The 26,638-nt window shown below is 38.9% G+C and overlaps 1 protein-coding gene across 4 annotated transcripts in view; it reads left to right on the top strand.

Annotated features, from left to right (window-relative positions):
• The window catches only part of LOC139607860 (protocadherin-1-like), a 195,590-nt gene that overhangs the window by 58,041 nt on the left and 110,911 nt on the right, over window positions 1-26,638 (top strand). For all 4 annotated transcript variants that reach the window (XM_071461121.1, XM_071461122.1, XM_071461120.1 and 1 more), the window contains one exon: window positions 25,730-26,083. In XM_071461121.1, coding sequence (XP_071317222.1) covers window positions 25,897-26,083 — 187 coding nt within the window. In that variant the 5' untranslated portion in view covers window positions 25,730-25,896. The remainder of the gene's footprint in view (window positions 1-25,729; window positions 26,084-26,638) is intronic.

The raw sequence follows: 26,638 nt of genomic DNA, 5'->3' as shown, positions 1-26,638 counted from the left end.
AAACCAAGAAAATCGGGGTATGGATGAATAATTCATGTTTGTTTTTGAACCAGCCTTGTGAAACTGGCATTCACTAAATAATGTATGACTGTGTGTCTTTGATAATAGGGTTTGCATTAGAAGTAATATGCTTTCCTTCATTCCACAGGGCAGATTCTTGCCTGGGCTAGTTATTGTGCAAAAATTGATTTCCCTAAAATCCTGTGTGCCAGAAGACATTAGTCAGCGTTGTCTAGGAGCCAGTGCTGTACATAAGAAAGGGCCCCACGTGTTGCCGTTGGAAGGTGTGTGATATTTTTTAATCTCATATATACGCAGCCTTGGTAAATCTGATTACTCCCATAATGAAGAGAAATTGCTGAACTAAGAGATCAATACAATTTAAAGTACACAACCATTGGCAATGATGAGAAGTCTACGTTTTGAATTTGAATTAGGAGCTCTGTTGAATGGGGTTTATAACATCCAAATGAGATTTCCTAGTACTAAGTGGCAAGAACACAAACCTTTAACAATTAGTATTTAAGATATCCCCTGCTCACTGAAGCTTGAAGGCGTGATGAAGCCAAGTGTGATGCACATATAATTCACTAAAGTGTGTGTAATTTCAACAAAGGCTGAAAGAATTGCTTTAATGAGTGTTCAAACAAAGCAAGGAATTAATATGATGTGCATGCATCCAAACTTGTAGCCTCAATGGGTAGTAAACTGTCCTCTGGTAGAGGGAATAATTGTGTGAATACACTGAGATCAGTGTACAAGCATTGCTACTAATCAGCAACAGGTAAAATGAATGAAATTCATCAAATTACATTTCAATATTACGTCTTGTTTTTCATAGGTGAATGTTTTTTTCCTACTGTGACATTTAGCAAAAATATTTTAAATACTTTAGAGTGTACAGAGACCCAGCCAAATGGTTGGATTTCAATTTGACATTTGTAGGTTTCATGATATTTTTAGATACTCTGATACAAACAACAACATGTCAAAGCATTGATCATTGTATTTGTCACAGACAGAAAGAAGGGGGAGAGAAGAGACTGACAGAAACAGATTTCTGTCAAAACTTGGCTTCATAATATGTCACGCTCAAATTCACAATTACAAACGCACTGACATAGAACTGGTTCATTTTCCCCATTTATTATTTCAAAGCTGAGATTAATCACATGGAGGGAAATAATGACTAAACCTAATCAGACTTCTGCTTCTTGCTCAGCATTAATTACAGTCAGACTGGCTGCCCAGCTATATGATTTATGACAGAACATGATGGATATTAATGGATTTTGTAATTGGTGTATATGTTTATGAAAATGGCTGTCTGGCTCGGACAATATGAAAAGATGTCAGGTAAAGTAAGAGTTCTCCCAAGACTGGCCAGCTGAGGACAACATAAAGACTGATGTTGTACCTCCCAGAAGATCACGTTAAACAGATTTAGTGAACATGTTCCCGCAATGTAAACGGAGCATTGTAGGATTATACTGTAGTCTGTGCAGTGGACTCGCTGAGTGACAGGTTGGCTGTACTGCAAACAGCGTTAACAGTCAGCTGCAAAACAGCATAGAAGTTACATGAATGCTCCATTCTGACAGACTCAATATATTTGAACTTTCAGTTGCACTTCTGAGCAGACATCTATATGAAAAAAAAACAGAGACAAAAGAAACCTCATTTTGTTTGGCTGCCAAAATAAATTCTACATTAGAGAAAACTGATTTATGACTTATTTTCCAATTGATGTCCTTGTTCTGCCCATGTTACTTTGGTTCCACAGAGCTTACGATATTATTCTAAGATTTCCTACAAGCACATTAAGGCAGCATGATGCTACGCAATTCAACACACAATATGCAGCTGACAGCAAAGACGGACTGAATCCCCCACAAGTGCTAGGATAGACACACAGTGTGTGACGGATGCAGCTCCAAAGTGACTCATGTGCCTGAGTATTTCAGCTGTTTCCTCCAATTACTTTTCAAGGTAAAGTTATTAGAATGGACGTTCAACAGGTTGGACACTGACTCCTGAAGATATCCTCTGCCTGCTTGAATGCCACACAGTCCAGTTATTCACATGTTTTCCGGGGTTGTGAGACGATATTAGTAATCAAATTCTGTGTCACTTAATACACGCTAAAATTTTGTAATGTAGGTCGCGTGTCAAACCAGATGTAATGGTCCTCCTGGCCTGCTATGTGCTCACCACACCACTTCAAACTCCCACAACTTATCCACACATTATAATAATTTCACTGTGATAGTGAGAGCTTGATAGATATTTAATAAGTGATGGAGGACGAGTGGCTTTGATTAAGTAACTTGTTAGGTGTACAATTATGTCATAGGCAGAGGAGACAGAGACAAAGTCAGACTTAAAATCGGACGCAGTGAGAAGGGTTGAGGCAGATAAGGGGTAAAGGTAGGCAGGTGGAGGAGCAGTCAGACTGTTCACACTGGCAAAATAGGTCTCATAATAGTGTGAAATGTGCTGGATTTGTTCTTAAGCATCAGCCAGCAAGTAAAAATTTAAAATAAAGAGAAGGTTGAACATCTGCAGAATAAAGGGCAAGGACTTATCAAATAGACAATACTTTGGAAGTCTGAAAGTCACTACCATGGTTGTACTTCTAATAATCTAATATATTTAATATAATACCAAAAAGAGACTTGTACTACATCTACAGCCACTATTGAAATGAGTCCAAGCGTATTGTCAAAGTCGTCTGCAGACAAAAAGTTTCATTACAGTCATTTTGGTGGACATCTTAGAGAGAACCCACAGGGCAATAGCAAGCCATTATAATTGGCCTGGTATTGGAGCTGACATTCGCAAGGTATCTTCAAAGTAATGAGGTGGAATACTTCATATTCAATAATAATCCACTACTCTAGCCCAGGGGGATGTAATATGTATTTGCAGATGTCAGGAGACTGTCCATTTATGATATAATAAAGAGAGTAATTATGTGCAGCCAATATGAGCTGTTTTATTCTGATGGTTGTTGATATGTGCGAAGGCCTACAGTATACTCTGTTTACCAATGTAATGGTGATTGTTCTGTGTTAATGTTTCTATCATATCTTTGGATTTAGAGTTTGAATGCCATTATCCAGTAGAGGCAAATTAAAGAAAGATATTACCAGCTTTCATTCAGATTTATCTTAGCTAAGCACATCTCCAACTCATGGAAAGAGTAGATTGATTTGGAAAGAAGGTGGCAGTCAGTACCTCCACTAGATGATTGTTGCACCAAATGGACCGAGGCCAAAACTGTCACGATCTGCCCCCCGTTCCTCTTGGCCCACGTCTCCAACCTCTTCTCACTGCTCCCAGGTCATGTTTCTCCCCTCATCTCATCTCCCCAGATTTTTCTCCCTGTACCCATTCACCTGACTGCCCCACCCATCCCCACGCCTGTTCCCACTTGCTATTCAGTCACCTGAGACTCGCCCCACTCGCACCGCATTCTACTAACAGCCTTGCACTATTAATACCACTTCACTCCCCCGGTTTTCATTTATTAAAAACTACTCCACTACATCAGTTCAGCTTTGTGTCTGCATTTGGATCCTTACCCTGCTCTCTTATTAGCTAACATTGACAAAAACACCGAACAGCAAATAAGCACATGAGGTGACCACCTGTATATGTGGTTTCTTTTAAAAGCAGATTTTCTGGTGCACCCTAAAATCTGCCAACAGACCAAGTCCTAGACTTTCATAACAAGGCAGAGTAAAATTGCTGTCGTCAATTGAAAGTATGTAACAATTGCTGTGCTGACTTTAAAAGTCTGCTACTGCAGCCACTGAACGGAGTCTGTGTTTCCCCTACAATTCCAAAACTCGTACATATGGAACAATTGAATGGCACAAATCAAAAATATGATTTTCGTTTTCATTCAGCATAGAAAGTCCATAATATTTAGCCTGTAACGACCAAATAACGTCTGACAACAAAATGCCAAAAAACACAACACCACCTGATGTTTGTGAGGGAGGTGAGGTATCTGCCGATGTTCTTGAAGATGACAGAAAAATAAAAATGGGCAAATTCAAAGTGTGTGTGTGTGTGTGTTTTGTAGGCAACCAAAGATGGTGTCAATCATCTATTGCAGTCAGCAGAAATATGTGAGGGAACAAAAAAGTGAAGTGAAAGACAATATATCATAAAAAGGCAGCTAAAAAGTGTGTGGGGAGCAGTAATGAATTAGTTATTGTTATTATAATTACAATATTTGAGGATAGAACTTCATTCATGGGAACAGGACATAATATAACAAAATAATCTAAAGCCATAGGTCCAGTTATTACTTTTTGGAGCTTTTAACTCACCAAAAAGAACCACCAAAAACAACAGTAAACATCTATCGCCACCTTTTCCAAAAAAAGGTCATGAAATTTTATAAAGAACATTTCATTAAAGAAGATAGAGCTAAGCCCAGCTGTAAGCAGAGGGTAATTAAAATGAGAGGGCCAGATGTTTGCTGCTGCTATTTACTAAACATTTCCCTTTGGCAGTTAAAGCTTCCTGCCAACATGAGGGATTTTGACTCCCCATGAAGTGAAATTCAGACATCAGTTCATGACATTTGGCTCCTAAATATTGGTGGGAGTTTAAGAATATGAAGGGTGAAGGCGCGCATCATGTTGCTGACAGTGCTATCCATCGGCAGCACTCCCGGTAAAGTTGGTGACAACAAACACACAAAAAGTGATGAAATGCTGTATAAATCCAGCTCTTCACCCTCCTTACTTAAACATACTGGGAATGTTGCCTGTTAATGTAGAACATCAGCATCTAATTTCAAGCAACTAACTACTTTCCTCTTTGTACACATGTTCACTCAGAAATGTGCCAATATCACACCCTCAGAATTCAGGTCTAAATGCTACATCTCAAAAATGTAGATTACCACTCAACAAACGTCTCACACGTAAATGACCTCATTTTACTGCTTCAATTATTTTATGACATCGATGTGCTAGAAAGTGAGGGGCATTAATTAACATATGGATGTTAAAGGCACAAACCAAAATAAAATCTAATACTACTAATACTGTATTAGTCTGTCAGATCTTCTTCCAAGATAGAATCAGATCCTCCAGACTGGCAACAGCATGGTCTTAGTTGTCAACTCTCTTACAACGATCAAAACCTTAGCATTTGCTTTAGCGCTATCACCATATGGTCCTTCTCACTGAAAAAGCCCAGAGCCACCCTTAAGCTTATTTATGAGATCCAGATTGCTGCAAGCCCTCAGCACTTTGCTTGCATACCAGGAGCCCTTCATCCACTCAGGGTGACTAAAGTGATTTCCAAGTGGTCATTTTTATTTTAGCCTGTGACTATTTTACTTCGTCAATAATGGAAGATATTGGCCCATCCCAAACCAAATCTTATTCACTGGCACTTAATTGTGGAAAGTAACTACAAGTTACCACATGCACTTAAAACTCACCACCATTACCAGGAGGAATATTTCACCATGGAAACTGTTCTTTTTTTATGTACATACTTCCCTGTAGTTGCATAATATCCTCACAACAATTAACACGTGCTGTGTAAGACAAATCAAATATATTTCACCAGCAGGAACAAAGTTCCTTTTCTTTGCACTGGACACAGTGTGATACAAACTGCGGTGAAGCAGGTAAGGTGAGAATGTAGGGGCTTGAATAAGATTAAGCCTCTCTGTCCCTCAGCCTTTGCTGGAGGCAGAGATTGTGCTCCTCCTTTACTTGTGGTGTGCGGCCTGTGCCACTCCACTCTTCAGCACTGTGCGATAGCCTGCTATGGTCTTGCTTTTCTGTCATCTGTTCACTAACTGGGGGTTAGTGAAATCTCCTATCCCAGGTTTCAGACAACCTCCTCAGGCTAACGGATGTACTGTGAGGGGTGTGTCATCTGTCAGGATTTAGGGAGATAAAAATATGTCTTTTTTCAGTATCTCTCAGCTGCCCACCCTGCTTTTGTGTAAGTGTGCAGTCACCCCAGCTGGGACCTTTTTTTCTATCCCCTTATGCCCACACTTTATACTCCATATTCAATATACACCCTAAGTAGACATTTGAAAGCTCAAGAAAAAGTCAAACGAACCTTACTGTTCTGATGAATGAAGATGGGTCTAAGGGAATAGTTCAGTTTGTTTGTCTACTTCCTTGGTACATAAGCTAAACAGCTAAGGCTGGGAAACAAAACATTTAAAATCAGTTTAATTTTTTTTTTAGATTTTGGTAAATAAACATACACATACAACATCAAGTATTTCTGAGGGTTTATTTCTTAATTGTTAGTTTTATTAGTTATTTATTATTAGTTTTTAAATCAGCTCTATCATATATCAGAGATTCAATGACTCAGATAGGAGAGAAATGTGATTTTTACTGCTCACTATCTGTAATATTAACATGCGAAACTTAATGAATTGAGCATTTGTGAGAACCTAAAACAGTGTCTTTTGATCCAAATTGCCTATGGGTCTTTTTTATATTAAATTGGAACCTATACATTTGTTGAGATGGTGTGTAAATTGAATTCTTTATCAAATTTAATTGTTAGAATAAATAAATATGATTTTGTTTTCCTGATAAGTTCATGTTGTTCTATGTCTCTGTATGTCCAGTTTAAATGAATGCAGCATTGATGTACTCACTCAGTGTTAGGATCCCTCACCCATGGTGTAAGTTCAGTAACGACACATCCCAGTCCTCCGAATTAGAGGTTGTACTTAATGAGCGCCATTTAAAATGTAACTGAACAAGCCAAACGGCACACCATGGTCCCTCGCTCAAAGCTATGAAGAAAAATCTTTGCATGTGTTGATCTTAAAAGACTGACCTACTTCCACAACTAGCAGGCAGGACAGTTTTCTGAAGTTGAGATGCTAAAACCGGATTCTGGCTGAGTCCACTGACAAACAAAAAAATCTTTGCAAGTCTTCCAATGTTTGCTTCAAAATAACTTCAAGCATGTCGTATCAAGTCCACATTACCCTTAGACAGTAACATCTCCAAGCTGAGTGTCAGAGGAGTCAATTTAGTTTTCAAGGAGGATGATTTTTACCAAGTATTGTATCTCTGCAGTATCACTTAGCCTCCAAAACCAGGAAACTGCAGGTGGAAAAAAAAAATATACATCTAATATTGTGAAAAATACCTATGAAGGAGTACTGAGAACCGTCTAGTGTCATAGGTTAAATCAGAGCTCTGCTTCAGCGTGATTGAGAAAAGAACTAGAAGATAACAGTGATTGAATAAACCCTAAAACCTCAGAAAACACTTCACCATCAGTGTCCCCTCATGCAGTGAGGAGAAGTACAGACACTCTCCATGAATAGACATATACATTGGTTTTCCTGGTGGTTGTCTGCTTTGTCATCTGTCCCGTTTTGAAATTAATATATTGTGAGAACATATGCAGATTGTGAAAAAAAAATATTTCCTTATTAAAATTTTACTCCATGCCATGCTAAAACCATTGTTGGCAATTTACTGCAAACAGAAGGGATTATAGTTGTTTTTGCTGATGCTCACTATACTTATGGGCTTGACTTCAACGTGGATAATTAAACAGATTTTTCATTGTTTGCCCAGACACAGTCAAGGTTAAAGTTTACTGCATGGGGAAAAAACTGTTCTCTCTTTATGCATGGACTGAATCCAGCTAAGGCTTTCCCACCTGTCTACCCTATCCCCATGTTATTTTATTTCCATGCATGAACAAAGAACAATAACAATTTAAATGGTGAGTGCACCAAACCATGATAGGACCCACAGATTTGGCTGCTCATGCCAAATTTGTCATGTTTATCTGTTATGTCAGACACTCTCTTTGGCAATTGGTCTTGCCCTTTACCATATTTGAGTGTTAATACCACAGTAGTGGAAGTTAATGGTGCTCAAAATATAGCAGACCTTGACACTTTACTGCTAAGCTTCTTTTAATTAAAGGTCCAGTTAGTGTATGTAATATTGCACTTTCATTTCTCCTCAATGCTCTTTTTTATTGTCTGTTTCCTCCGGTGAGGGGGGCTGGCTAGTGATGCCAGGCCAGGGTTGTTTCCGTGGTAATGAGCTGTCAAGGATATAAAGAAGGCTGTTCTTTTTTCTTTGCATATCTCTTCCTTCCAAATAGGGACTGTAGACGGGAGAGTTAGTCTGGCAGCAGCATCTGTGGAGAGCACGCCCTCGGGATTCTAGTGTCACAGATGCAGTTTAAGAACCATGTGAATGGAGAGGCTCTCGCTGACTGCAGGCTGTGGCACTGGCATGATTAGACCTTTAGATGTTGTCTGTTGAATGATAACTGGGACTGAGGTGCTCAGAAAGATGGGTCTAAAGGACTGATTTAATTTGCCAGGCTCTAATGACAAAAATAAATTCTGCAATCAGTCTCTGCTCTTTTGGGTTTGCTGATATGTTTCCCTTTGATTGTGTAAGTACTAATTGTCTCTTTCATCATGCATTTTAGCTTGCCTCAAAGCAGCACACTTGTTCACCAGTACCATGCACAGTTATTAAGGCTAGCTGAAGATGAAATTTAATTATTTTAGTCATCCATCTCTCTGTCACACTGCACCAGCGTCACACACATGCACACTGCTTTCTATGATTCTGCTATACTAATTCTAAGCTTCATAGCTGATGTGAAAATGTAACTGAAATCATATTTGAGATCTGAATAATTTCCATTATGTGTGTTATATCTGTAAAATGAACTTGGCACTGGTGGAAAAATCTTGTGCAGATATGATGTAACATTAACATCAAATGCAGACTCATGACTTGCCTTAATTGGCTGCATGACCGCCTACTGTCATTCTAGCATGAACAACACTCTTGAGGCTGAGATAACACTCAAATGCATAACAAGTGACCGTGTATTCCTCCTACTAGTATAAACGGCATATGCATTTACAGCTGGTTCCAGATAACCAGTTTAAATGGCTGAGGCTCTTAAACTGACTAAACTGGATGAGGAGGTGAGTCATTGCAATTGAAAGCTTCACTAGCATCATGATTATATAGCGTCTGTTCAGTGAACAGAAATAGAGCAAATGTCACTTTGGCAAAGATTTTTCAGTGATACCGTTGGTAGAATTCTTCATAGTCAAAGTGCACTGAATATGAATATGTTAGCATTTCCAAAAGAAACAATTTTTGTGTTTTAATTACTCTTGACTTTCATCATTTTCCCTTGCTTCAAATGTTCAGTTTTTAACAGTTTCCAGTTGTTTTGTTACTGTTCTAAATATTGACTGCTACCCTTTTCTGGGTCTTGCCTTCACTGTGTGATTGACAGGTAATTAATTAGGACATTGAGAGAGTGGATATTTGTTGAACTCTGTCCAGTAGTGAGCAATGCAAGGAGCATTACAAAAGAAGCTGGGCAGCTTCACTGAATTTTTCACCATAACAATTAGGAGGAAAAAAGATAGTTATTCCAAGAACACATTTCAGCTGTAATACAAAACAAACTGGGCTGGTAAAAAAGAATTGGGGCAGGATGCGGGGCATTTTTTGGAGCTGTACAACAGGTGAGTTTTTCCAAATTAGCTGAGAAAAGGCAGTGATACTGTATTATGCATTGTTATTATACTGCTATTATACTGTATTGTGCATTGTTCTTATACTGCTGTTATACTGTATTGTATTTGTTGCATACACATATTTTACTGGTATAACCGTAGCTTTAGGCAGATTGCGTAATATATAACAGCTTGTTGGCATCATCAAATTAACCGGTCACCCTTGCATTCACAGTCTCAAATATAACAACATATGGACACAATGTCAAATAGTAATCTAATTTAGCCATTCATGGGGTCATGGGGTATTGGTGCACATGATGCAGAAGCTGGTAGGTTTTTTTTCATCTTTATTTATACTTGGTCAGCATCAGTTACCCACAAACAACCTTTCCATCTGGTTACATTTTAAATTGTCATGTCTGGGCTGCTCTTTAGGATTCGTAGTTCAGGTTATAATCTGCTTTTCAAATGTAGATTATAGCGATAGGTGTACTCTGCGCCCTTATCACTGAATGGTGTATTTCACATCTTGCTATAACAAATATTACTATTTGCGTTTGGTGTGGAGTGTTTTTCTATTCTTTTATAGCCTGCACGATTTCATTTACACCCAATAAATGTCCCTATTATCCCAGTATCTGGACATCTTTGAGAAAAGCTCAATGTTATTGTGTTTATATGAAGAAAGTAATATGTTCATGTTAACCTGTTGTACTATTGAGAGTGCAAACTAAAAATGAGATCACGCTGTATTGAATAAAACAGAGAAAACAGATATGCGAAAATATATACAAAATCTAGGACTCTTGATACTGTGATGATCACTGCTAGTAGAAAAAAATGGAAAGTGCTCCTGCTGCTCATCTTACTGTGTCAGGCTGTAGTGGAAATCAAATTAATTTTCCACCCAGGATTGCCATATCACTGGCCAGACAAGAATGATATATTGCACTTGATATTCATTTTCCATCATCTTTGGCAATCTTTGCACTTTTTGGCAGGCTAATAGAGGTCTTTTAAGTGCAGGGACATCATCCATTTCAAATTCAAGATAACCACTTGTGTTACATAATGACAATCTACATGACTGCAGGGATGTTTCCTTTTTGGAGAGCCCCACTTTTACAATCCAGTGTAAGATGGATATCTGCTGAAAATAATGATTTAATAATAAATAATAATAACCTAAATTCTGTGTTAATTTCTGTGTTAATGGTTTAGGTTAGTTCAAGCATACAAAATCAGTATTAGACTGGGTTTATCTCTATCTTCTTATGTAGACTAGTAAGGATTCTTTATTGTACTTGACAGTTCAGTCCATCACTCATTGCAGTCGGAGATGTGTACAAAGCCAGCCTTTTGATGAAACATAATTAGACTCTGTGTGGAGAAAAATGTGTTAAAGTTTGTCACTTTATGATTTTCTTATAATTACACTGAGAATGTGCAAGTCTGTTGATGTGACAACAGCAGGATGAGTGGGATGGTGATGACAATGTACACAATCACATCATGATGGGGATTATAAAAAAAAAATTCCTGTTAGGTATCATAAGCAGTTTGTTCCAGTAAAGCTGTAGCTGTCAATTCTGCATCACCTTCAATCCACAAGATAGGCTAACCCCTCCAGATATCATAAATGCATAGAGCATAAAATACTTTATCTGACATAAGGCTACAGACCTTTCACATGTAATAGGAACAGAATGTAAAGTTGGATAACGCTTCTCTTGAACTAACAATAAACTGGCAAATAGTGTGTCCAAAATTCATTTTACGCTTTTTTAGATAATATATGGCTCCAAGTTACTGTAAGCAGAGGTGATATCAGGACAAAATAAACAGATGGTCTCCTAACGGATATAACCTCAAGAGAGGCAGTGACAGACATATCCCCAACAGTTAGAGCACACAGCCTTACACTGTGCAAATACATATAACGCCTGCCCCGATATGATACTCCCATGGGGAGGGTATGTAAAAACATGCCCATACCAGCGTTAGACTTGATTGACTCATTTTGTTGTAATGCTGCATGGTTCTGTATTTGTAGGAAGCCATGTAATCAGGAGGAAAACAAAAGGAGGGGATTAGTTTGAGGTTGGTGTGTATGTGTGTATATGTTTATGTAAGGACAGAAAGATTGTTTTTTTCTTTCAGTCTGTATCATGGGTTATATAATAGGCAGGGAGAGGAGGTGAGTGTGTTGTCTTTCAGCAATAGTCATGTTTTAAATATCTATGGCCACTTCCATTCAGCCCTTTGAGACTGAAAATCTCCACGCATCAGGTACAATCTATAGTTTTATCTATATCTGCATGATTTCCACTTTCCTAAAAAGAGAGGTAGCTGTGAGCCATTATTATTGTTTGGACAGTGCATACTGCGTGCAACTAAAAACTCAGTTGCTATGGAGCTGTTAAAGCCACTGTCGTCAAAAAACTGACGCTGCCTCAGATAATGGTTTGGATGAAAGGATGAATCATCTCTGTAAAAAAATGTTTCCTCGATTCCTCTCTTTGCATCTTCACTTTGCATCTCTCCTCGCATCTTCAGTGGAAGGGACCAAGATGCAAGGAGAAGACACAAGTGCGGAAAACAAAAAAAGGGAAGTGGGATGTAGCCATAATCATCTTGACTTGCTAATTGTTGTTAGAGTTTGATTCTCTATCCTTGTGAGGACACACAAACAAGCAATGTGTGATCTTGGTTTAAATCAAGTGTGTTGTGTTTAGTGTGAAGTGAGGATGCAAGTGAAGGTTTGAACGGTGTCTCCTTGTTCCTTGTGAGCCAATCAGTCACCAAACTGCAGTTGTACTTGGCATCTGGCAAGTGTGAATATGTGACACATTAGTGTGAAGCAGGACATTTTTAGAAAAGTATGTGCATTTTCAGTCGGCTTTGCCTTAAAAAAGGTGACAAAAAGGCATTCAGCAGGTGTTAGATGATGTCTTTGTGTACTCTACCTGGTCTCTTTGTCCTCCTCACCTGCTTTCCAAAACCTCAAATGTGCTACATAAGCATGACCTACTTCCTCTATTGTTGTATGTGTTTTTTGGAACCCATACGACAACCTGAATTGTAACAGTCACAATATTCAGTTTTCATACAATGAGGGTAGAAGCAGGTAATTTGGATTCAGCATGCCTAAAGTTTTACTTGTTGTGCCAGTATGAAGTAGTTTAAGTCTACGTGGCTAAAATTCCTTTTTAAATCACTATCTGTAAATGAGTCAGTCTTTCCACATTAATTAAATTTTAACATTTTGACAGGGTCCAACATCTGCAAATGTCTCATTAAGAAGACACAATCTATGGCTTTAAGACGTACATTTGCAGCAACAGATGTGTAGGTCTGTTTTGGTAACTAATAGAAGGAGGTGCAAATGAAATGACAACCTTATATTAAAGGTAGCTTGGACTACATGCGTAAGCAAAGCGAGTTACCGAACCACCTTCGATTCATCATGCTGCCGGGGATAATGCAGTGGAAATGGGTTCATGTGAAAATGGAAAGTGGCTAGAGGTTGAATGGATCATACAAGACATCTCTTAGTGGCTCTGTATGAAAGTTTGCTTTATGGCCGGAGACCACAGAGAGGACAAACAAATCCTGCTTATCTGATCTGATTGTTTGCTGTGTGTGTGTGTATGGATTGTTCCACAGCACTGCCACCAATTACTTACAGGCTTGTTAGCTGGCACCACAGCTGTTATGCTCACCTCCCCTCCAGACGTAGTGGGATGCTTGTAGCTTCAACAGAAATGCAGCCTATTATCTGCTGTTATGTTATCAGACATTCACTGGTATGCTTGTAGGTCTAAGACCCTGAAGGATGTTGATGCTGTTAGCTGAATAGTGTGAATGTAACTTTAAGTGATAAAGAAATTGTTTTACGTATAGTTGTATTTTTATATATATATATATATATATATATATATATATATATATATATATATATATATATATATATATATATAATTTGTGTGTGTGTGTGTGTGTGTGTGTATGTGTGTTCCTATGGGATTGGTTGTGGTAGTGCTGGTGGTTGCATGGTTTTAGATTTTATTTAGTTAGTTGGCTGACTGTATTCCAGCTGACAGCTCAATCATTGCATCAGTGTTCAAGCAAATAAGCAACAATGCTCATAAAGCTAACATATCCAGTTGTATTAGTCAGTTCACCACAATTTAACAATGGCGATATACACTATTAGCTCTCATAAAACCATTTTATTTTCTTGTCATACACACACTTTGCCAGAGGTAAATGAACTGGAAGGATCACCTCCAAAGATTTGATACTAATGACATCAAGCAGTTTAACATCTTGGAGGTATAAATATAGACCTTTTAATGTTACATTTAAAGTGTTGTCTTGTCTAAAAATATTCAACAAAAAATGCCATCAAGTGAAATTTATGCCAACATATATGATGGAATTACAGTTACAATTTCACTTTATGAATTGATTTATAGTGCCTTATTTGTGATACTGTTTAATTAAAATAAAAAAAAAACAGTTTGTTTTTTTTGTGTTTTTATAAACTAAAAAAACAAACAAATAAAAAAACTGCAAATCATAAAATTCTATTGTGTGTAATGATGGCTAACGCAGTGATGACATGCCGTGGCCACTTTTTTTTCAATAGGTCAAGTTCATCCACCTACTTACCACATTCCTGCTCATATAATTTTGTGCTGTACTGCAAAACCCACAGTGAAATAACTCAACAATGGAGCTCTACGGAGCTTTTAGCCACTTGTAGCATAGAGTTGGTTAAGTTTAATTTGTGTATATAATTTATGGCTCCCACTTCACCAAGAACTCCTGGACCCCTTTTTAGCAATACCTGGTACCATTAAAAGACTTCCAGTAAATGAGATGTTAGATGGCAGCAGTGCTATTAGACATATTGTGTTTGCCACCCTGTGCTTTCTTTTTCCTTATTACTGCAATAGAATTGATTTTGCTATATGCTGTGCATCCTCTTTTACACAAAGACTTGTATTTGATAAACTGATAAAGTGTATATTGGGAATCCGTTGCCTACGGTCAATGATTTTATGCTACTTTATGCGTCCACTCCGATCTATTTGAGAGGGAAATATTGCACTTCCTGCTTCACTACAGTTATTTGACAGCTTTAGTTACTTGTTACTTTTAGGATGAAGGTTTTACACAACATAATTTTATAAAGCTTTTAAAATACAACACATTGTTAAAGATTAAAGCAGTGGTTTTTAAAGGTTTAAAAGCCTTTGTGGCTTCTGATGTCTTACCAAAAGCAGTGTGTAGTCTGTGTCACATTTCATATGTCTATGATTTGTTAACAGTCTCTTGTGGTTTCATGTCGATATTAGCATTTTGCCAGGGTAGAGTACGTGACTCTGCTTGCTCTTGGTACCAGTTACTTTTTTTTCCACTACAAAGCGATGACACATGAAGCTATCGTGGTGTCATCTTCAGTGCAACACACACACACGAACAATTGAGGATATTGAAGGGAAACCAATCACAGGAGCGTTTGTGCCTCCTCAGTTGACCATGGTGTGGTTTTGTGGGTTGCACAACAGCACAATGACTAACAGCAATGGAACCGTGAGCAGTGAGCAGTTTGCCGTTGTTTGGCTGTTAGCTGTCCTGTTCAGAACATCCCGTCTTGCACAGTGATGATGCAGAGGTGACGCCTTAGCTCATTTGGAACCTCGGCAAAAATGTACCAGGTACTATCCTCAACTTTTGCCTGGTGGAAAACCAAAAAAGGCAAGTTAAGCTTGTTGAGTTGAGCTGCTACCCTGCTGTGAAAAGGGCTATAAATGTTCAAATGAAACAATGTCTAACCAAAAGTCTGAGATTAGAGAAAATCCCAAAAACTGAAAACAGATTTGTGTACAAGAACTTTGCTTTTTCTTCTTTCCTCTCCCATTAATCACTCAGATAAATCTGAGGGCCGCGTCCCTGTGTATAAAACTGTATTTAAAGTGATTCAAACCAGCTCTGCCTCTAGTTGCTACAACAGCAACATGCTGCTTACATACTGATGCTTCAGTATAAATGGGCTAATGCAGGGGTCGGCAACCCACGGCTCCGGAGCCGCATGTGGCTCTTTCATCCCTCTGCTGCGGCTCCCTGTGGCTTTGGAAAATAAATAATGAGTATTTAATTCAAATTTATTTTATTTTAGTTTGTTAGTTTTTTTTAAAGGTAATTCCAAATTTGAAGATTATGGTGATCTTATAACATTAAAATAAAACGTGTTTAATTTTTTGTCACCGATGTGTGACACCCGCCGGCATACGATTTATTGAGCTTTTCGACCCCCGGTAATTTCGTTTTCTCTGCAGCAATTCATTGATTACATAAATGCAACACACTATAGTTTTTTTTATACATAGCATAAAGGTAAAAAACGACATATGTAGTGTTAGCTTAATTTTAGATGTCAAAAGGGTTTTGTTGCTCCCGGTGTTTTCTTTTCTGTGGGAAACGGGTCCAAATGGCTCTTTGAGTGGTTAGGGTTGCCGACCCCTGGTCTACTGATATCATACAGTGGTGCAGCCTTATGCTAAAACCGTTTAAATGCATTTTCCCCCTCATCAATCCACACTCTGTGCCCCATAATGACAGAGATCATTCAATGTGAATATTGGGTTCTCAGTCACCTCTCTTACCGAGGCCATTCTCCCCTGATTGCTCAGTAGGAAGAGTCCTAGTTGTTCCAAACTTCTTCTATTTAAGAATCATGGAGGCCAGTGTGCTGTTGGGAACCCTCAAAGAAGCAGAATTTTTTTATGTGCATATGCCTGGCCAGTTCTCTCTATCTCATGCCTTGGTCTTTGCCCTGATATGCATTGTCAGCTCTGAGACCTTATGTAGACAATTGTGTGTCTTTCCAAATCAGGTCCAATCAATTGAATTTACCACAGGTGGGCCAATCAGGTGTAGAAACATCCCAAAGATGGCAAAGGGAAATGTGAAGCACCTGAGATAAATTTCCAAGTGCCAAAATCAGTGTCAGTGTGATATTTCAGTTTTATTCTTTTTAGAAAGAATAAAATAAATAATCATAATTATTTATGATTATTTAAAAAAATTTTTTAGTATGAGGCGGCAACATAATGCTTACTAGATACTTTAACTATGGTTTCCCGTTAAAATATCGAAATAATTCTTCCACCTGTCTTGCTCAGATGTTGTTCAGATTCATGTCCTTTAATCTGTACCTGCATTTACCAGCTATTGTAGCATTAGGATTAGGATTATTAGGATTATTTAGTATTAGCTTCATTGCTACTTAGCTAGCTAGCTTCTGCAAATGAAATATCTACACACAAAATTGCATTTTAATTTTAACATAAGATGACATACCACTACACTGGGCTTTCTTACCCTACTCCTCTTTTCTCCGTTTCTGTGGACCTTAACATTATGAAATAAATTGACTCTCCTGATGATTATATCTAGCATTTGCCATCACTCAGTCAGCAGTACGTCCTGGGCTGAATGATACACAATTGTGCATCAAACGGTCACTTTCATTCAGTGCGTAGTGTGCACAGTACAAGTGCAGTGGGGAGCAGCAGTGTTTATTCTATCATGTTGTCAACCTGTGACTGACAATTTAGGGGGTGCAGTATGCATGTTATTGTAATTAGAAGTCTGTTTTTGTTGATAATGTTGTTCCTGTAACAGTGATTAATAAAATTATGTTAGCGGTATCATTGTGGCTCCCCCAGACATTCTGCACCCTAGGCAACCGCCTATGTTGTGTATGCCACAAGCCGGTCATGCCTACAGTGTTTTGTCTTTTAACTAGGAATCATTAGATTAAATTGCCACGTTACCATCTGGTGTGTGAAATAAATGCTTGTCTCATCAGCTGTGACAGCTAACCAAAAGATAGAACATGTCCTTAAAACCAGCAGGCTTCATTCAGTCAGCAAACTCAACACTTTCAATTACAGTTAACCTGAAATAAGAAAATATTGTTAATTTACTTTGCCCTTGAATTTATTTAATGAGGTAAATGTTGCTAAATTGAAGAAAATAAAAAACACAAATGGTTTTACTAACATTTTTCATGGGAATCATCTGAACCATGCAATAGATGCTATTTTTTGAACACTCCGTCTTACTTCAGCTCTGTTAAGTCACAGTAGTCAAGAGTAAAAAGGGCACTCATTCAGGTGCTCCAAAACGAATAAAAGGAATAAAGACGATTAGTTGATCCGCCAGTCAAGAGCACACAAAGGAGGCCTTCCATGTCGGTTTCCCAGTTGATTTTGTATGTGCATGTGCACGTCATATTAGCGAGATTCACATGAAATTGCCATTTCTTCTCTAATATTGTCAATTTATATTCCAGACCTGGGGGCAGTGCAACAAGATAACAAACACAACATTGAGATATTAATCTTTTAAAGGTTCCGTAAACGACTATCACTGCCACTAGATGTCCTGCTTGACCACCAACATCTCAGACCAAAACAAATGCTTCATGAGCCATACCTCAGGCCTATATTTGGCCACCCCCACAACCCCCTACCTCCGACCTTCACGTTCTCAGTCAGCAAGGTGTTATGGAGCCGAGTGAGAGTAGCCACTAAACACACAACAAGTAACACAACTAAATGAAGTTATCCTGTATACATTAGAGCCAACAAAAAATCTCACCACAACCATTAGGCCATAACATTTTCCGTGATATGCACCACAGCAATGCTGGCAGGTAGTGATAGCAACATTTGCCAAACAAATTCATAATATTGGTAACAGCAAGTCAGCTAATATTTCATTCTACTGTAGCCGTCACTAATGAAAACAGACACGTAATATCATGTAGCATTAAGTTTCTTTAACTCGGAGGAGAAGAAAACCAGTTCTGAGTCAAGCTCAAGCCCTTTTGCACCTTGAGGGTTCTCTATCTGGGTAAACAGATGGTATTGGCTCCATGGTCAGACTGGGAAAGAAATTCAGTCTTGAACTTTGTCTGTGATCGACAACTAACACTGATGGATCTGGTGAAGACACTGGAACTTGGTAAAAACGTATGTTTTGACAGTTCACTGACTTTGAGCCAGTAGTCCCATCTCAGTTTGTCAGAGGCCTTTTTAGATGAAAAATTGGTTTCTTCAGTGGAGAAATTTCTGGAGATCATCGACCATGGGCACAGTGCTACCAAGGAGAGTGCAGGTAGGGAGGAAGCGAAAAGAACAACTACTACTTTCAACCACAATGGCCAACACAGGGAGGGGCTCCAAAACAGCTTAATGATTATTATTATGCACTTGCATTAAAGTGACCATGTGAGATTTTAACTCCCACACTCTCAAAAAATGGACGATATCAATCATTCTGCCTGTCTTGAGTATTGTTGCCGACCATGTGCATCCCTTTATGGTCATCTTCTGATGGCTACTTTCAGCATGATAATGCACCATATTGTAAAGCAAACTGGTTTCATGAACATGACACTGAGTTCAGTGAACGTCAGTGGTCTCCACAGTCACCAGATCTGAATCCAGTAGAACACCTTTAGGTTGTGGCAGAACAGGAAATTTACAGCATGAATGTACAGCTGACAAAACAGTGGAAATGATGTAATGCAAACATGTCAACATGGAGAAGAATCTCAAAAAGTCTTCTAACAGTATACGGTGTTCCTAATAAACTGCTCACTGAGGGAAAGCAGACAACAGGATTTGCCAGTTATGAAATGTGCCTCCAAAAGACGGGACTTTTATTCTAATGACAGATTGTGTCACAAAAAAGCAAACCTTGGCTGGAAATGCATCATTCATCTTAAGCAACACATCCAGTAACTGTCAACTATGGAGGCTGTTTGGTGACAGAACTATCAAGCATGTACATAACAAATTTTAATGGACATCAGCATGCACATCAGAGCAATCACTGATTAAGTTTTGACAGACAGAGTAAATCGTGAGCCTAATCTTGCTAAGAAAAAAGAAATGTTAAGTTGTAGCATTTCTTTTCCAGCTATCTTCAAAGCTGCATGGTACAGATAACCCCTAACTACTCCCCCACCCCCAAGGAATTGACCTTGAAGTGTCACCCTGTTACTTCCCATGTTTTATAGCAAGTAGAGTCAGACTTAGCGCTCCCTCATTTGTTACTGTCAGATCATTGGAGACTGTCAAAAAGGCAAAATCTTGTCGTGTTAAGCAAACTTCACCTACAGAGGCACTGGCTGTAAACTTCCAGCGCAGGGTGAGTGACTGCTTAACAGCCAGTGCAACTGTTACACTGTTATTGCTTACTTTCACTGAATTAATTTAAGGGTATAAGATTATAAAGTTGGAAATAAAGACGAAATGTAAAGAGCTGAGAGGACGGGCAAAGGAAGTGCAGGATTAGGAGCATAGTCGTGAACACAAAGAGAGCTGGAGGACAGGAATAAATGAGAGGAACAGAGAAACACAAAAGGAAAGGAAAGGACGGACAAGGGGATTACAAGAGAGAAGAAGAAAGATACGAGATGAAGAATAAAGCAGGAAGAAACAAAAGAGAGAAGAGACAGCAAAAAAAGTAAAGAACAGAATATTACAGCAAGAGGAGGGTGGGAGAGAGGTGTAGACAAACAAGCAAAGTGTGAATAACAAAAAGTTAAAACTTAGAGAAGAGAGGGAACGACAAAAAAATGAAAGGACTGAAACTGAACAGTGAGAGAAAGGAAGGGCAAAGCAAAATGGCAGAAACACCAGATGTAATTTTAGATAAAAACAAGAACACATATAATCACATGTAATCAGTAGAAATGAATATCTGTAAGGCAGGAGATTACTTGGATAAGTTTTAAAATACAAATTAGCCTGAAGTTCTTTAGTCAAGCAGCGCAGAAAATTGCTTTTTTTTTTTTTTGTTTTGCTTTGAAACACTTCAAGAGCACAGAGGTGATAAAAATGTTAGCTCACATTTTGTGCAAACCCCGGTGTGTGTTTTGTGCTATTTTATATATGTAATTTATGTCTACATGATGACAAAACACTATTGTTGTAATAATGCACGATTGAAATGCTACTTTCGTATTTATTACCTCCACCAAGGAGATGATGTTTTCGCTTTTGTGTGTTTGTTTGTTTGCTTGGCACCAGGATTACGCAAAAAAGTACTGAACCAATTTGCACCAAATTTGGTGGAGGGATGGGGCAGATGCAAGGGAAGGACCCATTTAGCTGCTGATCCTTAACATTTTGGGCTTTATTGACATTTACATTAATTCTCATTAATTCTTTATGAATCAGAATGTAAACAGACATGTTAATACTGTACTCTGTAATTGTGCTTTGTACAGTTTGTTGCAGATCTAGATAATAAACTGGACCTCACAGACATGTAGAATTATATGGCCTTGGTGGAGGTATGCGTTCTACTGAGTGCCATTTTAGTCATTATTCTGCATTCCTTCTCAGACTGTTTAACCTCACATAAGAGTATTCTGTGATTTGACCTTTTATTATGGCCTCAGTAAGATTTCTATGAGTTTATCCACTTGGCCACCCATAAAAGCTAATCATATATCAGCAACCTCTGTCACTGAAAGCCACAGTATGCTTTCTCTGTGTGTGGACCAGTGAATCATATAATCTGTCTGAGTTTATTTAGGCCTTGTAAGTACCAGTGAAGAAGACTTGAAGCCAAAACATTTGTACTGTCTTCATTCCTTCTTTTCTAATGAAAAAATGTCAAGAGCATTTGGAGCATTTGGACCAGTTCTGTGAGTCCATTAAATGAGACAATTTCTTCCACTTTTGTGACAGTTGGTTTGGTTAGAAGCATGCAGCTGAAAATAGCTGACACAGAGAGGTGGTTGAGCGCGATGCAGCTCTTTCTGCAGGATGGTGGAGCCTGCTTTGTCTGCTCACATCATTTTGCCACTAAAAGCTTCTCAGCTCTAGTAAGGATTCAAAATCAAAACTGTGGATGTGTTAATCATCGGTCTGTGTGAGGATGATTGAGCCATCATTTTTAATTCACCTGTGCATCAATGTTCACTCAATATCCAAATGTCCAATTTAAGTCTTTTCTTTTGCCAATAATGTGAGTAGACTTTGATGTTTCTTATGCAGTGAAAGGCTTTATAAGCCTGTAAAACCAGGGTTTGGCCATCATATGAGATTTTATCAGACCTAGCTCCAGTGTGTCTCTCCTGGTTGGAAGTTCTTAATTATGGGTTTATGAGATTGCAGAAAGGCAACATAAAGTACCCACTATTCTGTCTTCTCTAAAGCTGTGGGCCATGTCTGCTGGTTGAATTAATGATTGGGCTCATGCATGCAAACAAATCAGGCTCACCCAAAGGGTACACTGACCTGTCAACTGGAATAATGACTGGAGCGTAGCAGATCACTAATGAGAGCAGTAAACAGTCGATTGTTCAATAGTATGGCCAGAAGATAAAAGAAGTTATGCTACAGCCTGATTAGACTGTAATACAGTATTAACATGGTGAGAAACATCAGGTTAAGACTACTACAGAAAAACTATTTACATTGTGAAAAAGCATGGAGTCGACAATCCAGTGTGTCATGCAGAAAAAGAAGAGAAATGGAACACCAGATCAGTGCGGCAAAACAATTAGTAATGGTTAATGACTTGTTGGTTGAAAACCATTCACACTCCAACAAGCTAGAATTTTAAACGTTATAAAAGCAGAGAAGCAAACAAGAGGGGCAGACACAATGACAACAAACACAGACAAAGAAGACTATTGAAATTAGGATTAATAAGGGATTAATCGAATTATGGAGGTTGCTGTTTGAAAATTCATATAAAAAAACAGAAACAAACAAAGAACAAATGAAACACTAACAAAAAAAAGAAAAAAAATCAACTTAAGGTAACCTACCTCTGTTCAGAGAAAATACTACCATTATCCTGTCAGCCAGTCAAAGGAAAAAGCCAATGCAAGTTTTTACATGGTCCAATACTTTCACCTCTAATGAGAGAGACAGAGAAAGACAAACAGACACAAAATTGCTCATGGGTATTTACTTGATTAGTTCCAACCACAAAATCTTATTTATCTTTTTTTTGGGATCACCACATGCAACCACTATATCAATTTATTTCTTACCAGTCACATATGATAAATGCCATGCGCTTTACACCATTATGAACTTCAAAATGGATGGAAACAGCCTGCCACTTTGATCTTTTACCATTGAACCTGTTTTTATCAAAATACTCAGAAGTGCAATTGTGTAAAGAAAAGTGTAATACTTATCTTTATCAACTGGTTATGTACCACAGGCTTTTAAAGTTGCAGTAATTAAACCTCTACTTAAAAAGCCTACTCTTTATCCAGATGTTTTAGCCAATTATAGACCTATATCCAACCTCCCCTTTATTTACAAAATCCTTGAGAAGGTCGTTGCAAACCAGTTATGTGATTATCTGCACAGAAATGGTTTCTTTGAAGATTTTCAGTCAGGTTTTAGAGTGCATCACAGCACAGAAACAGCTCTGGTTAAGGTTGCCAATGATCTCCTCATAGCCTCAGACAATGGACTTGTCTCTATACTTGTTCTGCTAGATCTTTCTGCTGCATTTGACACCATTGGTCATGAGATTCTATTACATAGACTAGAGCATATGGTCGGCATTAAAGGAACCACACTAAGCTGGTTTAAGTCATATCTGTCAGATAGACTCCAGTTTGTTCATGTTAATAATGACTCTTCTATCATAACAAAAGTCAGTCATGGAGTTCCACAAGGTTCTGTGCTAGGACCAATACTTTTCAGTCTATATATGCTTCCTCTAGGAAACATTATGAGGAGGCACCAGATAAATTTCAATTATTACGCAGATGACACCCAGCTGTACTTATCCATGAAGCCAGGTGAGACTAACCAGGTAGCCAACCTTCAAGTGTGTCTTAAGGACATAAAAACCTGGATGACCAGTAATTTCTTACTCTTAAATTCAGACAAGTTATTGTAATTGGCCCAAAAGACCTCAGAGATACACTATGTGATAATATACTGACTCTGGATGACATCACCTTGGCCTCCAGTGCTACAGTCAGAAACCTTGGTGTCATTTTTGACCAGGACTTGTCCTTTACTTCACATATAAAGCAAGTCTCTAGGACAGCCTTCTTCCACCTGCGCAATATTGCAAAACTCAGACCCATTCTGTGTCTAAAGGATGCTGAAAAGCTAGTTCATGCATTTGTTACCTCAAGACTTGACTACTGTAATTCTTTATTGTCAGGATGTAGGGCTGGGCGATAAAATAATAACGATATGTATCTCAATAGACACATACTCGATATCAATAGAAAATGCGTTCGATAGAACATTTCGATAGAATGTTTTTGTTTTTTTTTTTCTCAAGAAACCGGCGTAAGTTTAGCTCCGCTTGAATCTTTGTTGCGAAGCAAGCTTGGTTGCATGAGCAAAGGCACTCGTCCTCTATCTGGTGCCTAGCAACGACGTGAGTGACAGGCTAATAGCCAATCATGTAACAGTATCAGTTTGATTGCGCAATCTTGTTGTCTCGTGGTCGCAGAAACAGCGTGGTCAAGAAATGAAAGATGAGTGCTGCAACGAGCGAGGAGGAAATTGTGGATAAGAACGGAACGGTCAGCTCACCAGTATGGGAGTTTTTTGGATTTTACAAATCTGATCGTAGTCAGACAAATGTTGTCTGTAAATTATGCAAGAACGTGGTCCCGACCAAGAGTGGTAATACCACCAATTTGTTTTACCATCTTAGCCGCGCTCACCTGTACAGTACAGTTTTCATTGAAATGGTAAAATTGAACAGAAGGTTAAGTTTAAAATAAAAATGTTTAAATTTAGTATTTTTCCCTCCTGGTCCTTATTTTAAATAGGTCATACAATGTTTCAATAATTATCGATATCGACCAATATGAAACACTTATATCGTGATACAGATTTCAGCCATATCGCCCAGCCCTATCAGGATGTCCCAAAAATGCAGGAAAAAGCCTCCAATTGATCCAAAATGTGGCAGCACGAGTACTGAAAGGAACTAGGAAATGAGATCACATCTCTTCTGTGTTAGCTTCTCTGCATTGGCTCCCTGTAAAATCCAGGATAGAATTTAAAATCCTCCTCCTCACCTACAAAGCCATTAATGGTCAGGCACCATCGTACCTTGGAGAGCTTATACTTCCCTATTTTCCTAATAGGACACTTCGCTCTCTAAATGCAGGTCAACTTGTGGTTCCCAGAGTTTGTAAGAGTAGAATGGGGGGGCAGAGCCTTCAGCTATCAGGCTCCTCTCCTGTGGAACCAGCTCCCAGTGTGGGTTCGGGAGGCAGACACCCTCTCTACCTTTAAGATCAGGCTTAAAACTGTCCTGTTTAGTAAAGCTTATAGTTAGGGCTGGCTCGGGTATGTCCTGACCCATCCCTTAGTTATGCTGCTATAGAGCTAGACTGCTGGGAGATTCCCATGATTCACTGGGCTCTCTCTGTCTCTCTCTCTCTCTCTCTCTCTCTCTCGATTATTTTATGCCATTAACTTTGTATTTTTTCTCTCCCGTAGTTTGTGCTTCTCCTCTCTCTCCCTCTCTCTGTCCTCATTCTGCAGGTATCTCTGCCTCGGGAGCAGCAGGATCCAGATCCACCACTACTCATCTTTACTATTAACCACTGTTATCTGTCATTATTATTGATGACACCATTACCTACACAGCTGTTCCTGGTCTCTCTTTCTCTCTCTTTTCTCCTCTCTCCTCTCTCCTCCCCCCACCCCCCACCCCCCCTTTTCTGTCTCCTCCTAAACCCAACCGGTCGAGGCAGACGGCCGTCCACCCTGAGCCTGGTTGTGTTGGAGGTTTCTTCCTGTTAAAAGGGAGTTTTTCCTCCCCCCTGTCGCCAAGCGCTTGCTCTTTGTGGGAATTGTTGGGTTTTTCTCTGTAACAAAGTAAGGTCTTGACCTTGCCCTGTAGAGCGCCTCGAGATAATGTATATTATGATTTGGTGCTATACAAATAAAATTGAATTGAATTGAATTGAATTGTAATTGCACATGATTTTCTGTTTATACTGCAATAGTAGGGGTCAATGTGAGACCAAAGCACCTCATAGAGAGGATTCATGTATATGCATTAATTTGGTATGTCCCTGTGTATGGTTAACATAATTATTTCCTGACACATTATCTTTTTCCTTGTTCTCCCTTTTTCTTCCAGCATAAAGTCGCTTATTTACTGCGCCATGTGTTCCTTGTCCCTGTGCACGCTCACTGTTGGCCTGTGGAGGGTAAGGACAGACATGAAGGCATGGAGTCACATCGGCTGCTTCTTTCCATCTGACAGCGACAGGCTTGACTTGGAGAGCCTAATCCACATGGAACCTCATGGCACAATGTTCACCCCTAAAGATCCCAGTCTGTTCAACCAGTAGGAGTCACGAGAGCAGTGAAAAGAATGTGATCCCCAGCCCGACTTTCCACCTGCGTACACTGCCAATTATGTTTGGTGTGGTGTCTGGCCAAGTCCAAAGTGATTCTGCAGGGGACTTAACCAAGGAATCTGCAGTAGTTGGTGAGTGAAATTGTTTTTGTTCACTCGCAATGTTGATCCATGCATCCATCCACCACAAGACTAAAATATTATTAAAAAAAAACTATCTATCTGAAAAATATATCTTGTTGGAGCAATGAGTTCAAAGATAGGTAGTCTGCTGCTTGCTTTGGTGATCCCAGCCTTTTCCTCCAGGGGGACGATAAGGCTCACACAGTGACGTTAAGTGAAATGTCCCAGCAACTGTTGGATGGGTTGTCATTCATGTCATACTTTGGTCAGTGACAAAATACCTGCAAAATTTTCCCATCAGCCTTAGCTGTACTTTGTGTTCAGTGATCATTTGCTAATGTTAGCATGCTAGCATACTAAACTGACATGGTGAAGATGGTAAATATTGCACCCGCTAAACATTAGAATGTGAATATTGCCATTGTGAACATGTTAGCTCAAAGTACCATGGTGCCTAAATACAGCCTCACACAGCTGCTGACACGGCTGCTAGCTTTGCATCACCATGAATTGTGAATTCAGGTGGGTATTTACTTGGACTAGTAGATGAGAACAACTGCAGTT

The sequence above is a fragment of the Trachinotus anak genome, unplaced genomic scaffold (assembly GCF_046630095.1).
Source record: "Trachinotus anak isolate AG129_WGS33_773 ecotype Australia unplaced genomic scaffold, CSIRO_AGI_Tana_v1 ptg000024l, whole genome shotgun sequence".
NCBI lineage: Eukaryota > Metazoa > Chordata > Actinopteri > Carangiformes > Carangidae > Trachinotus > Trachinotus anak.
The sequence above is the reverse complement of the archived record's forward strand: the minus strand, read 5'-3'. Positions and strand labels throughout refer to the sequence as shown.